This window comes from Pongo pygmaeus, chromosome 2 (assembly GCF_028885625.2).
Source record: "Pongo pygmaeus isolate AG05252 chromosome 2, NHGRI_mPonPyg2-v2.0_pri, whole genome shotgun sequence".
Taxonomy (NCBI): domain Eukaryota; kingdom Metazoa; phylum Chordata; class Mammalia; order Primates; family Hominidae; genus Pongo; species Pongo pygmaeus.
The window spans coordinates 193,511,282-193,526,574 of record NC_085930.1 but is presented as its reverse complement, the minus strand read 5'-3'; the positions used below and the strand labels follow the sequence as shown (position 1 = coordinate 193,526,574).

Here is a 15,293-nt window from a genome sequence, read left to right as displayed (position 1 = left end):
GCCCCTCCGTGTCCCCTCCCGAACTTTGAAACTCCCAGACCGATTCCCCTCTGTGTTTCTCTCTGTTCCGCGATTCTTTAGTTCATTCATACTTCAAGCAAGCATTTATTGAGTGCATGCTAAGTAGAAGGCGAAGTGCTGGTTGAGGGCTGAGAAACTGAAATCAAAGACTCGGCCAAAAAAAAAAAAAAAAAAGCCAGGCGCGGTGGCTCACGCCTCTCAATCCCAGTACTTTGGGAGGCCGAAGTGGGCGGATCACGAGGTCAAGAGATCGAGACCATCCTGGCCAACATGGTGAAATCCCATCTTTACTAAAAATACAAAAATTAGCCGGGCGTGGTGGCGCACCCATAGTCCCAGCTACTTGGGAGGCTGAGGCAGGAGAATTGCTTGAGCCCGGGAGGCAGAGGTTGCAGTGAGCGGAGATTGTGCCACTGCACTCTAGCCTAGCCTGGCGACAGGGCGAGACTCCATCTCAAAAACAATAAATAAATTAATTAATTAATTAAAGACTCGGTCCTGCCTAAGTAAATCGTGATACAATACGAATTATGCAGGCTTTGAAAATAATTTAGATTAGGTCATTGAAAGGCTAATAACAAAGGAAATTAAAAGGATAGAAACATTCTAATTAGGCACGTAGTATGAGATTTGTAGTTTAAAAAGATCATGGGCCGGGCGCGGTGGCTCACGCCTGTAATCCCAGCACTTTGGGAGGCCGAGGCGGGCGGATCACGGGGTAAGGAGATCTAGACCATCCTGGCCAACGTGGTGAAACCCCTGTCTCTACTAAAATATAAAAAATTAGCTGGGCCTGGTGGCGCACCCCTGTAGTCCTGCTACTCGGTAGGCAGAGGCAGAGAATTGCTTGAACCCGGGAGGCGGAGGTTGCAGTGAGCCGAAATTGCGCCACTGCACTCTAGCCTGGCGACAGGGTGAGACTCCATCTCAAAAAAAAAAAAAAAAAAAAAAGAAAGAAAGAAATTAAAGACTCAGTCCTGCCTAAGTAAATCGTGATACAACACGAATTATGCAGGCTTTGAAAAGAATTTAGATTAGGTCCTTGAAAGGCCTATAACAAAGGAAATTAAAAGGATAGAAACATTCTAACTAGGCAAGTAGTATGAGATTCGTCGTTTAAAAAGATCATGGGCCGGGCGCGGTGGTTCACGCCTGTAATCCCAGCACTTTGGAAGGCCGAGGCGGGCGGATCACGGGGTCAGGAGATCTAGACCATCCTGGCCAACATGGTGGAACCCCCATCTCTACTAAAATACAAAAAATTAGACGGGTCTGGTGGCGTGCGCCTGTAGTCCCAGCCACTCAGGAGGCAGAGGCAGAAAACTCCTTGAACCCGGGAGGCAGAGGCTGCAGTAAGCCGAGATTGCGCCACTGCACTCCAGCCCGGATGACAGTGAGACTCTGTCTCAAAAAATAAAAATAAAAATAAAAAATAAAGGCAGACACGGTGGCTCACGCCTGTAATTCCAGCACTTTGGGAGGCCAAGGTGGGCAGATCACCTGAAGTCAGGAGTTCGAGACCACCCTGGCCAATATGGTGAAACCTCATCTCTACTATAAATAGAAAAATCAGCATAGAAAAATCAGCCAGATGTGGTGGCAAGCACCTGTAGTCCCAGCTAGTGGAGGGACTAAGGCAGGAGAATCTCTTGAACCTGGGAGTTGGAGGCTGCAGTGACCTGAGATCACAACTGCACTCCAGCCTGGGCGACAGAGTGAGACTCTGTTTCAAATAAATAAATAAATTAATTAATTAAATTAATAAATTAAATAAAATATAAAAAGAGCAGACACTCCCACGGAGGGGCAAAAGCGTAAGGATGGAAGAATAAGGACAGAAGAGAAGTAATCTTAAAACTGACAGCCGGGCAGGGGCGGTGGCTCACGCCTGTAATCCCAGAATTTTGGGAGGCTGAGGCAGGTGGATCACCTGAGATCGGGAGTTTAAGACCAGCCTGACCAACATGGAGAAACCCCGTCTTTACTAAAAATATACAAAAATTAGCCAGGCATGGTTGCACATGCCTATAATCCCAGCTACTCAGGAGGCTGAGGCAGGAGAGTTGCTTGAACCCGGGAGGCGGAGCTTGCGGTGAGCTGAGATCCTGCCATTGCACTCCAGCCTGGGCAACATGAGCAAAACTCCGTCTCAAAAAAAAAAAAAGAAAAAGAAAAAGCTGACAGAGGCCAGAAGGGACCATCATCTACAGCCAAATCCACAGGTCAGATAGCTTGAGTTTTCATCCAAACTCTGATACTTATTACCTGGCCAGAATTTGTTAACCTTCCCTACTCAATCAAGTCCCCCAAATATATTGTTGCTTAAGTAATAGATAGTGCCTAACCTGAAAATCTGGGATTCATCCTATATTCCTTCTCCATCCACACACTACATCTAATCAGACACCAGGTCCTACTGGTATTTGGATCAAAATCAAGTCCTATTGATCTTGTCTTTTAAAAAATAACTGTTCTACCCTTCCCTATGTCCCCATTTCAACTGCCGTAGTTCAAGCCTTCGTTTTCCTTGCCTGCTCTCCTCTCCTCCAGGGTTAGCTTTCTCACCCACATAGCTGATCATGTCACTTTTCTGCTCTCATTCAATGGGCCCCGTTGAAACATACTGTCAAATTCTTAGCACAACAAAGCTCTTCTAAACCTGGTCTGAGCCTGAATATCCAGCTGTATCTCCTACCACCCTTTTCCCTGGCCCCTATACATTTAGCCAAACCAAATTATCGGTAAGTTTCTGAAAATAGCTTTTCCTCCTTCTTGCCTTTGCTACTCCCTTAGCTATATTCTGCCCTCTTTTCCTCTGTACAAACTTATCTTCCTCTAAGGATATAAACTTCCTCAAAGTCCCCCCTGATTGCCCCAGGCATTTAGGCCCCATCTCTGTGATACCAGGGTACCTTGTTCACACCCTGGTAAGTATCGATCACCATTGTTTTCATCATTTCATTAAACTTTTTGAGCATAGGATTTTTTTTCTGTATTTGCATCCCCATAAATTAGACTAATGTCTGATGCAGAGTAAGGCTCCATTGCTATTCACTGATGAATGAAGAACTAAAGGTGAAAGGTTAAAAGCCACTATGAAACTGTCTTATTCTAAAGCACAGTCACCTAAATCACAATTTGGGAGAGAATTATTCTTTTTAGTTTACAAATCACTTTTTATTTTAACATCACCACCACTGGAAATCAGGTAAGGCAACTACTATATCCATATTATATAATAACAGAGGCTCATCACATCACACATATTAACTTGAAGATTATGGCAGGAACCATAAAGGGGCTCAACAGGGATTCCTTAATCCTGTTTCAACCTTTTTATACAGGCTGCAAAGATGACTCAATCCAAAATTGCTGATGTCTTGTGCCTGTAATCCCAGCTACCTGAGAGGCTGATGTGGGAGGTTCACTTAAGCCTAGAAGTTCAAGGCTGCAGTGAGCCATGATCATGCCACTACACTCTAGCCTGGGCCACAAAGTGAGACTTTGTCTCTGAAAAAATTTAGTAATAACTGGGCCAGGTGCAGTGGCTCACATCTGTAATCCCAGCACTTTGGGAGGCCGAGGCAGGTGGATCACAAGGTCAGATTGAGATCATCCTGGCCAACATGGTGAAACCCCGTCTCTACTAAAAATACAAAAATTAGCAGGGCATGGTGGCGCATGCCTGTAGTCCCAGCTACTCAGGAGGCTGAGGCAGGACAGTCTCTTGAACCCCAGACGCCGAGGCTGCAGTGAGCTGAGATCACGCCACTGCACTCCAGCCTGGGTGACAGAGCAAGACTCTGTCTCTAAATAAATAAATAAATAAATAGCCAGGCACACTGGCTCATGCCTGTGATCCCAACACTTTGGGAGGCTGAGATGGAAGGATCCCTTGAGGCCAAGAGATTGAGACCAGCGTGGGCAACACAGCAAAACCCCCACCTCTACAAAAATAAAGTAGGCCAGCTGTGGTGGCTCATGCCTATAGTCCTAGTTACTACTTGGGAGGCTGAGTCAGGAGGATCACTTGAGTCCGGGAGTTTGAGGCTACAGTGAGCTATAACTGTGCCACTGCACTCCAGACTGAGTGATAAGAGTGAGACCATTTCTAAAAAAAAAAAAAAAAAAAAAAAAAATTCCTCATAGCAGCCTCCCAAGAGGGACAGAGGGTTGAGGGAGGTAAAGATGTCCCTTTCATTCGGTAGCACGGAAGTCAAGTTAGAAAAGTATGAGGCTGCCCACTCTTGGGCATCCTTAGCCCAAGGTCAGGAGACGATAGGCTTGAGGGTGTATTGGTGGTGGACGGTGAGTGTGGGGGATAATTTACAGGATCCACAAGCCCCCTGAAGTTATTTGGAAGAGTTTGTGTAAAAATTTGTGTATTTGCGTCTCCTAGGAAGAAGATCCATTGGCTGGGCACAGTGGCTCACACCTGTAATCCCAGCACTTTGGGAGGCCGAGGCAGGTGGATCACCTGAGGTCTGGAGTTCGAGACCATCCTGGCCAACATGGTGAAACCCCATCTATTAAAAATACAAAAACTGGCCGGGTGCGGTGGCTCATGCCTATAATCCCAGCACTTTGGGAGGCCAAGGCAGGCGGATCACAAGGTCAGGAGATCGAGACCATCCTGGCTAACATGGTGAAACCCCGTCTCTACTAAAAATATGAAAAATTAGCCGGGCGTGGTGGCGGGTGCCTGTAATCCCAGCTACTCGGGAGGCTGAGGCAGGAAAATGGCGTGAACCCGGGAGGCAGAGCTTGCAGTGAGCCGAGATCGTGCTACTGCACTCCAGCCTGCATGACAGAGCGAGACTCCGTCTCAAAAAAAAAACAAAAACAAAAACAAAAATTAGCCGGTCATGGTGGCGGGCACCTGTAATCCCAGCTACTTGGGAGGCTGAGGCAGGAGAATGGCGTGAACCCCGAAGGCAGGCATTGCAGTGAGCCGAGACTGCCTCACTGCACTCCAGCCTGGGGGACACAGCAAGACTCTGTCTCAAAAAAAACAAAACAAAACAAAACAAAAAGATCCATTACATTTATTGGCTTCTCAAGGGTTCTAAGAAAATGCAAACAGAAGATAATTAGAAAGGAGGGGCTTAGTTTTTTCCACCCAGGGGAGGGAAGGGGCTCAGTTCTTTCCATCCAGGGCAGTGCTGCTAACCTAGACTCAGAGTTGCTCCAAACAATGCCCTCTCACTTCCACTCCTTACCCTAGTTTAGACTCCAGCCATGACACCCCAGAAAACAGACACAGACAGACCTTGGGGATAAAGGTCTTTATTGAACAACCTTATCTTAGTAACAAAAGAGCAGGAGGCAACAACTCCCCCAGAAGTCTGCAGCCGTGTCCACCCTCGGCAGCAGGGTGCATGGCCCGCTGATACATCAGCTGCAGTTCAGAGCCCCTGGTGGTCACTTAGAGATCATAATTGGGGTTCTTCCGAAGGATAACAAAACCTTCCAGAATGGGGGTAACAGGAAGAAACTCCTCAGTGGCCAATTCTGCCCGTTCCCCGTGGGCCAACAACACTGGGGTTGTATGTGTCTGGAACCCTGTGATAGTCTTCGGCTTGCCAGCCTGGCCCACCACATCCACTGCCTGTAGGGTAAGAAAATTGAAAAGAAAGATGGAAAAGTAGCAACAACCCACCACCCATGCCAGTTTCAGCAAAGCAAGTATATGTACATTCTCCAGTTTGGGAATACAGCCTGAGCCCTCCCCTCTACTCAACCTCTTACCTGGCCCACACGGACAGACACTGGCAATGGCCGCAGCTCCTCATCAAACGTAACCAGCATTCGGGGCTGCATGGCAGCCACCAGCCCATACAATACATAGTGTGATTTGCCTAGAATAACTGAGGGAAGCAGACAGGACAAAAAGTTAAGAGACAAAAGGGCAGGCCTGGCCAGAAACACTGAGAGCCCACCTCAGCGCTGACCCTTTAACTCGTCAGTCATACGACCGAATCCACACTCCTCCCCTCATATACCCTACTACTAACCAGAGATGCCCCCACCTCACTTTGCTTACAGCCCTTAGACTTGAAAATCGCATTTCCCCAGTGACTTAGGAGCAGATGCTGGGCACATCACCCTCGAATCTCTTTGGGCCAGATCAAAAGTGTGGGTGATGAAAGTCTCATGTCACAGGCCCAAAGAACTTCAGGAACCTAGAGTGATACAGAGCTAAATTGGGGTCTTGAACCTAAATTATCAAAGTGGCCCTGGAAAGGGTGGAGTCAGAGCACTACATGCTATGATATAAAATTTCTCACAGGAACTCACTGTTTCGAACATCCAGGAAAGAGACAAGCACAGTGAGCAGTCCAGCCACGGCCACTTGACTCATAAGCTGCCGGTCACTGTGGTAGGGGCAGAGGGTAAGGGTACCCTTCCCTAAATGTGTCAGGCCCTGAAAAAAACAGAGGGAAGTAGAGGTGAGGAGTTACCACTGAGGAGACATCGTCTAACCCAGCCAAACAGAAATCTCCCACTTGGTCACATCTTTCCTCCTGGGCCAACACTCCATGTTCCTCCTTCCATCACCACAGATACTTCCCCGGCACGCTCTGTGGAGAAGAATTCTATTCTTTACCTGTGCCAAGCGCACCATGAAGAGGTTGTTTGGGTCCTTGGCATGATATTGAGCTAACTGGCGCAGCATTGCAGCCAGACGGGCATTATTGGTACCTGGAAATATTAAGCATTACAGAAGTGAAAAAAGGGGCTTCAAATCTTCCCCCAATCTGTTTATGATCTTCTTCTGCCTGATACTCACCACTGCCCACCATGCCCATGGCAAAAATGGAGTTATAGGAAACTTCCGGATCAGCATCATGAGAGAATTTGCTTAGGGTATCCAGGATGTTGAGTCGTGGATTGGAAACAGAGATGAGGGCCAGTGCTAAAGGTACAGCCCTCCGGAGTGTAGGCTCCCCATATCTCAGCTGATGATCCAAGAAAATACAACAGTAAGGGGGAATGCGGTAAAAACAAGTTCCATTACAGGAGTGGACTGATGGGTAAAAGGGGGCCTTAACTTCCGTAGAAAAGGCACAGCAGGCTGGGCACGGTGGCTCACGCCTGTAATCCCAGCACTTTGGGCGGCTGAGGCAGGTGGATTATGAGGTCAAGAGATTGAGACCATCCTGGCCAACATGGTAAAACCCTGTCTCTACTAAAAATACAAAAATTAGCTGGGCATGGTGGCACGTGCCTGTAGTCCCAGCTACTTGTGAGGCTGAGGCAGGAGAATCGCCTGAACCCGGGAGGCGGAGGTTGCAGTGGGCCGAGACCGTGCCATTGCACTCTAGAGCAAAACTCCGTTTCCAAAAAGAAAAGAAAAAAGAAAGAAAAGGCACAGCAAAAAGACCACCTCTCCAGCAAGAAAACCCATCAGAAAATCTTCCCTGGGGAACCCCAGGCCATCAAAACCAGTATATTCCAATTTTCTTCATGCTATACTCACCAAGTGGCCAAAGGTTCGTAATGCCATCTCTGCACCAATCTCCTCCCCCATAGCAATAAGGGCAATCCCCAGAACAGCCACTCCCTGCAATTGAAGAGACAGCAGAACCCACTAAGCTCAAGGAATAAAAAACAGTCACCCTTGACTCAAGTCCCATCTGAAAATAAAAAGCCATCCTGTGGGGAACACCTTTACCCCTTACATACAGAACCCAGTCTCATGCTATTTCAATACATGGCAATACCCAGAGAGGCTCTAAAGCAAAAACCAAACCCAGCTCCCCTATATGCTTATCTCTTCTCACAGCCTCTCTGCAAGTGCCCAGCTGCCCAAATAACCTGATGTGCTCCCATGTCAGCAGGGGCTTCCTTCTTGTCCTTGTCCTTCTTTTCCTTCTTGTCTTTGTCTTCCTCCTTCTCTTTGGAGTCAAAGTGTTCGCTACAAATGTGGAGCAGCTGCTGCACCTTCAGTACGTTCCCAGAGCCTGCGTCAGTGTGGTGAGGGAGAATGGACAGAAATGAGAAGTTACCAAGGAAAAGCTTTGGAAAACAGGAGAAGTCTAAAGAATCTAGAGCAGATCAGAATGAAAAAGAAAGGAGAAACAACCTGAAAATAAGGACAAAGAAAGAAGTGAGGAGTCACTGGGGAAGCACAAGACAGACTGATAAAGACACAGACCTGCATATGCACACACATCCACCAGCGTGTTGGCAAAACTGCGGAATGGCTCTGACACAACCTCCAGTGCAGCCAGGATTGCCTCGATGGCCTCACCCTTCCCTACAGGACAGATTCAAGGGGTCAGAGGATACTTGCCTCCATCCAGCACAGCCTGACACATAAACCCTCCCTGTTGTATCCAGTTACTGTCAGCTCTTTGACCAAATAGAAACATCCCCTCACCCAGGTGGTTGAGACCCAGTCCAAGAGGAAGCCAACGAGCGTAAGTATCCTTGAGCTCAGTCTCTGACTTCTCCATGATGGTCTGAAGGATAGTGGAAGTTACATCTCCATTGCAGGACCCTACTGCTATCATTCCACAGGCTAGAGCTGTCACACCTGCCACCTAAAGGTAGGAAAATCAGTATCACAGAGTAAGTTATTAAAATACTTATTTGTGTCTTGATTCAAGATAGCCTATTCCTACAGTCCAATACAAGATATTCTCCCTAAATACATTAGTTCATAATATCAAAATAACAATAGTAGCCATTATTCATTGAGTATATACTATATGCCAGCCACTAGGCCAACTGTTTTACGTACTATTGACATTTAACCCTCGTGACAGCCCCAGGGTCACAGATCCTGAGGTTATCCCCTGCACTGCTTTTTTTTTTTTTTTTTTTTTTTTTTTGAGATGGAGTCTCGCTCTATTGCCAGGCTGGAATGCAGTGGCGCGATCTCTTGGCTCACCGCAACCTCCACCTCCTGGGTTCCAGCCATTCTCCTGCCTCAGCCTCCCAAGTAGCTGGGACTACAGGTGCGCACCACCACGCCCAGCTAATTTTTGTATTTTTAGTAGAGACAGGGTTTCACCATGTTGGCCAGGATGGTCTTGATCTCTTGACCTCGTGATCCACCCACCTCGGCCTCCCAAAGTGCTGGGATTACAGGCGTGAGCACCTGGCCGTTATCCCCTTTTATGGATGAGAAAAATATGGCCTAAAGAGATTGAATTACTTGTTCAGGATCACACTGCTTATAAGCAGAGGTGGCAAGATTTGAACTCAAGTCTTTCTGACTCTAAAACCTATGCCACTAGCCACCATGCTGTATTTATCCATTAATGACTCTGCACAAGTATGAACATTTAAGGCTGACCAATGACTACAATACTAAGGAGAATCATCAACCCCAGGCTGTGTTAAGTTTCACTTCACTCTAGTCCAAGTAGTTTCTCAGAGATTCCAAGGGACAGAACTCAACACTAAAATGTTAACTTTTTTTTTTTTTTTAAAGATAGGGTCTCACTCTGTCACCCAGGCTGGAGTGCAATGGCGCGATCTCAGCTCACTGCAACCTCCACCTCCGGGTTCAAGCAATTCTCTCACCTCAGCTTCCCTAGTAGCTGGGACTACAGGCGAGCACGACCACACCCGGCTAATTTTTCTGTTTATTTTTGGTAGAGATGGGGTTTCACAATCTTGCCCAGGTTGGTCTGGAACTCCTGGGCTCAAGTGATCCGCCCACTGCAGCCTCCCAAAGTGCTGGGATTACAGGCACGAGCCACCGTGCTGGGCCTAAAATGTTAACTCTTTAGCCTTAAAACCACCAGAGGCTTAGAATCCCAGATCAAGGGGTTTCACTGAGGTGACGCCCCTCAATACACACAAACAGGCATGTACATGTATGCACACATGCACACACTTACTTCTTTTTCATTATTTATCACAGAAAGTAGGACTCAAAGCACCTTCCCTACTTACTCTAAATGCTCAATAGCCTCTACTCACCTCCATGCTGGACTTTGAATCCCCCATCACAGGCAGCAGCAGTGTTAGGACATCTTCACGATTTGAGCCAGCATAGGCCAAGCCTAGCCTGCAAAAGCCATGGAGAGGCGGTCCCCAACACATACCCAAGGATGCAGCAAGAAAAGAACAAAAGGAGGATCAGTCATTCATTCACCATTTCAACAAACATTCACCAAGAGCCAGACACCCAATAGGCACAGTGGTAGCCCTTGGCAATATGGGTGAAAAGGGCCCAGTTCCTGTTCTCCAGAGTGTACAGGCTGAGCACTACCAGAAAGACAAGCGAGGAACCTTACCCAAAGATGGAACCAAGTCTCATGGTGTTGCTGTTGTGGAGAACATAGTCTGAGAGCAGTGCCAGAGCAGGGTCACACTCATTCCGGACCCCAGAGTTCACTATGCCACAGGCAAGAAGAGCTCCTGACTACAAAGAGCAAACAGATTCTTCACTCAGGATACTCTACCTTCCTCACCACAAAGGATGCAACATGGGCCTCACTGCAGCACCCTCATTAATTGGAGTTAAAAACTGGACAGACCTCATCAGTGAAAGAGAGGCACTGCTAGGCACTAGAATATGGAAGGGTGAAGTCCCCACGAGCAGGCTGTATGCAGACCAACCTTAATGTAGTCCTCAGAGGAGTACAGGTACTTGTCAATCTGGGTGAGGCCACCATCTACATCCCACAGCAGAATCATCCCAAGAGATGCAGCTGCACTCAACATTCCTATACCAGGGAAGAATCTATTAGTCTTAAAATGGCCCTATCCTGAGGATCCTGTTATTATAAAGAGCTCTCCAAAGAACTGCACGGTGGATCCCTTGTCAGATAACGTATGACTCCAAGAGGACAAAAGAAGTGATCAAAGCAAAATAAGAGACAAAGCCGGAACAGAATTATACCATGGTCCTTGTTCTTGTAAAGCCATTTGTTGCCATCATCTGTTAGCAGCTTATCTTGGCCAAAAGCTGCATTCACAAAGCCATTCACAAAAGAGGAGGCCAGGTTCATGCGGGCAGAGTCCACCTGAGAGCCACTGCCCCCAAACCCTGCAACACGAGGGAGAGGAAAAGTAAGGAAAGGTTTCAGGTAGGACAGGAAAGAAACACAGCATGGCAACTGGTCTCTGGTTCTGAGCTAGTCCCTTAGTATCCTCTACCTATACCCCCAAGCAGCGACCTGAAAAAGGTTCATGGGGATTCTGAGCTCGATAGGATAAGCATGTTGGCCAAGCCATCACTCCCAATACAAGGGGCATAACTATAATCCCCCAAATCCCATACACAGAGAGGGCTACTCACTGTTGTTCTCTAGGTGGGTTTTGTAGATGTCATCAGGCACCTTGGGCTCCATGATGTCCAGCTGAAGAGAAGTCAGAGGGTCACAATTGCTTCCCTAGAACTCCCCCAGCTGTCCCTTCTGCTATCCCACTGAATGGCAATTCTAATCAAGGACAGTCTAGTCAGAGGTAGAGTCAGGGAGGTGAAATGGCAGGTAGAATTATGACGAAAAGGCCTTGATGAAAAAAGGGCAGTCTCACCTCCCGAGCTAAGGCCAAGAAGTTGCTGTTGAGCTGTACATTGGACATGATCTCTGTCAGGTCCTCATACTCCTCGACATCTTCACTCAGCTCCAGGAACACCCCATGCCGGCCTAGCATGAATGCCATCTGTTTCTGTACTACCCTGTGGAGAGAGCCCGTACATCTGCTCATCACTGTCCACTAAGGGCGGCACAAGAAAACCCCTCAAGCCCTAATCAGAAACTACAAGTCCCAGCTCTTTATGCAAATGTCCTATTCGTGAGCTTATCTCTTTGCCAGCTTCTTCCCTACATACACATCCTTGCAGGAGGTGAAGATGTCTTCTACCAACTCCATGTCATTGAGCATCAATGCCAATCTCAGAGCTTCAGGGAAGCGGCTAAACTTCCGGAACACACCCAGGGCACAACGCAGTAGGGCTGAGTTCTCAGGCTCAGGCACATAATTCACACAACTACAAAAGTAAAAGTAACAAAGAATTCAGAAAGTCCCAGGCACACATTTTCCCCGCTGAATTCACTTACCCAAAATAAATAATAAATACCTACTATATACACCAGGCACTGTGCTAGATGTTAGAACTACTAAGAAGACACAAAGTCTCTGTCCTCAAGAAACTCACAGACATCAACAGATTAACTACAGCGTGATGCTATGCTTGAGCAAATGCTCTGGGAAAATAGAGGAGGCGCAACTGAGAGAGAGGTGCTGAGGAAGGCATGCCTGCCACCCTTCCCTACCATGTTCACTCACCTGGTGAGATAAAGGCAGACCTTTGCGTATGCATTTTCATCAATGTCCTTCTCCAGCATGTCCACCTGCTCAATTTCCATAAGCAGGTCGCAAGCCTCATGCTCTGCATTGTGGGCCATGTTATAGGGGATGATTTCCTTCACTAGAGTGAGCAGAGGCTCCCGCTGGACCTTCTCTGCGTCATCCAGCTCCTGCCACTCCTTAGCCACTTCTCCTGCCAGATGCCTACAGATAGGCCCAGAAGATTAAGAGAGCACAGCTTCAGGGGAAGCACTTCTCTGTGGGTCAAGGAATCCAGTGTCTGGGAAATTCAATACACTGATGCTCCAAGACAGATTGTACTCCACAAGAGAATTCTGAATTATCTCAGAGCCTCAGAGCCCCCTTCAGATTCCCAAGAAAAAAGATCTTACCTGACATACTCATGACCCCATGATGCCAATTCCTCCTGGGAGCCCACTAGCCGATACTTGAGGCATTCGCGCTCCCCACTCATGGTCATGGCCAAAACAGAGATGATGTCAGCAGCAAAACGCTACAAAGAAAAGAGTCCTTTGAAGTCAAACCCAACAGTCCAGCATAAAGAGAGCGTGCATTGTGGAATCAAGTTCATTGTCTCCGAAATTGAACTAACTATATACCAATCTCCGTACTAGAAATTTAACATGTTATCTAAGCTAAACCTCACAAAAACCAAGGTTGGTGTTGTTGCTATCTCCTTTTTTTTTTTTTCTGAGACGCAGTTTCGCTCTTGCCGCCCAGGCTGGAGTGCAATGGTGCGCTCTCGGCTCACTGCAACCTCTGCTTCTGGGGCTCAAGTGATTCTACTGCCTCAGCTTCCTAAGTAGCTGGGATTACAGGCGCCCACCATCACACCCAGCTAATTTTTTGTTGTTGTTGTTGTATTTTTAGTACAGACGGGGTTTCACCATGTTGGCCAGGCTGGTCTCAAACTCCTGACCTCAGGTGATCCACCCCTCAGCCTCCCAAAGTGCTAGGGTTACAGGCGTGAGCCACCACACCCAGCCACTATCTTCCTTTTAAACTAACACAGCCGAAGGGTGATAAACAAGGGATAAAGTGGAGAAAAATGGAGGCTCTCAATTTTACTTTAATTGCCATTATAAACTATTAAAAGGTTTTAAGCAGAAAAGACCCATAACCGAGAAAGATCATGATAGCTGCTACATGAGAGACAGACTGTGTAGGAACAAAGGACAAAAGCAACAACATCAGTTAAGAGGTGCTGCAATAGCCCATGCAAAAACTGAACATTTCCAGGATTAGGGTTGTACCAGCAGGCAGAGAAGTGACTGAATGTGGAACATATTTTAGAGATAAATGAATGTATATGGGATAGACGAAAAGAGAAAAATCAAGGTTAAACATAAGTTAAATAGTAGACCATGCTAATGAAACCCCAAAGTCCAATACACATGACAGAAACAGTGTCTTCTGAGAAGGTGACCTTCCTTTCAGCTCTTTTGTGGATATTTTGACTGTGATGAACTCTGCTCAAATAGATCAGGGCTTAGGTCTATCAGGCTTCCTGTGACTTACAATGAGCCCCCCCATGGTCTGGGTAAAAAGGAATTCCTAAACTAGGCCTCCACCAGGTTTGGAACAGTTTTACCTTATTCTCCCCAGGGGCCATGTTCTCATAGATTTCCTTCAGTTTGCCATAGTGTGGACGCAGAAATTTGAGAGGCTTGGGCACTGAAGTCATGGAAGTTGTAGAAGAACGAATCTGCCTTCGCAATTCCTCCAGCGCTGGCCGATACAGGGATGTGTCCTTCTCCTGATCAAGAGAAGACAGGGCTCAGACAAAAAGGAGTCACACCCCTTCAAGTCATAATACAGAGATATTTAACTTAACAACTCCTCCAAGGAAATGCTGTGTCTTATTCATTCATCTGTGATTCCTCAACTCCCTGCACCCTGCCTGGGACAAAAACAAATGACCCAACTTAAGAGGTAAGAACTTTGCTTCTCCCACAAGAGAAAGCTGCAAAACTGTACAAATACCCTTTGTAACTCTCTTGCCTCCCAACATCATCATAACACTGACCCTAAAATACAGTCCACCGCACATAGCAGTTGCCTCAAAAAAGAATAAAACAAGTGGGAAAGATCCAAACATGCACCGAATCATGTTAACATCGTGACTCACCCCTAGTCGTTCCACGAGCATCTCCAGTTCATCTTGAAGCTGTTTATCCTCTTCAGACTGGAGGGTTGGGAGAAGCAGCTCATGAAGAGAAGGAATCCCAAAGACGTCCTCCTCCCACTTACCCGGGGCAGGTGAAAAATAAGCCTGCCTCCTTAGGAGGGGCCAGGTGGACAAGGAAACCGAGTGGGAACGGGAAGCCCTGGTGGGAAATCAGCCTGGGTTCTGAACCAGGCTCTACTTGAATGCCACTCTAGGAAACGGAGGTGACAATGACCCGCCCGAGTCCACCTCACACGGCGGTGGTGAGGGCTGGTGGGGACGGCGAAGGTGACAGCGCGGAACGGAGAATGAGGAGCAGAGAGGCAAGGTGCCGGGAGTCCCGAGGGTCGCCCCAACCGCCCTCTCCCTGGCGCGGTGGGGTCGTTGGGTGTCGGGCCTGAGGCCTGCGGAGCCGCAGTGACTCAGCCCCGCGGCCTCCTTCGCCGACTCTCGGGGTCGCGCCTCACCAGCTCCTGTTCTTTGTCCTTGTCCCCGGCATCCCGCCGCTCCTTGCCGCTCGGCTTCTCGTCCGTGCCGCCGAGGGCCGCCGCTGGAGACTGCTGGGGCTGCACCGGTGCCTTGTCCCGGCCTCCCTCCTCCATCTCCGCCGCCACTGCCGGCCCGCTGCGCGCGCACCTGCTCGCACCGCCCTTTTTCCCAGACCGCCTCGCGCGCGTCGGTCGCGGAGCCCCTCCTCCTCCAGAGCCCGCCTGCGACCGGAAACGCCGGGGCGAGCCGGGGCGCGGGGCGAGCCGGGGCGCTCGGCGACCCACCCACCCTCACGGCCTGAGAGCCCCGCCCTCGGACC

At 48.2% G+C, this 15,293-nt stretch overlaps 1 protein-coding gene across 1 annotated transcript; it reads right to left on the bottom strand.

Moving 5' to 3' along the window:
- Positions 1 to 5,291: 5,291 nt before the first annotated feature.
- On the bottom strand, positions 5,292 to 15,293 carry PSMD2 (proteasome 26S subunit ubiquitin receptor, non-ATPase 2). Its single transcript, XM_054480990.2, has 21 exons — positions 14,953 to 15,293; positions 14,447 to 14,503; positions 13,910 to 14,074; positions 12,690 to 12,811; positions 12,277 to 12,501; positions 11,819 to 11,977; positions 11,521 to 11,665; positions 11,282 to 11,342; positions 10,883 to 11,029; positions 10,600 to 10,706; positions 10,275 to 10,402; positions 9,958 to 10,045; positions 8,405 to 8,567; positions 8,180 to 8,281; positions 7,840 to 7,985; positions 7,502 to 7,585; positions 6,812 to 6,980; positions 6,629 to 6,723; positions 6,319 to 6,445; positions 5,770 to 5,888; positions 5,292 to 5,629 (listed from the first exon to the last, which is right to left on the bottom strand). Exons 1-21 carry the CDS (start codon positions 15,085 to 15,087, stop codon positions 5,447 to 5,449), a joined length of 2,727 nt encoding a protein of 908 aa, XP_054336965.1. The 5' UTR covers positions 15,088 to 15,293; the 3' UTR covers positions 5,292 to 5,446.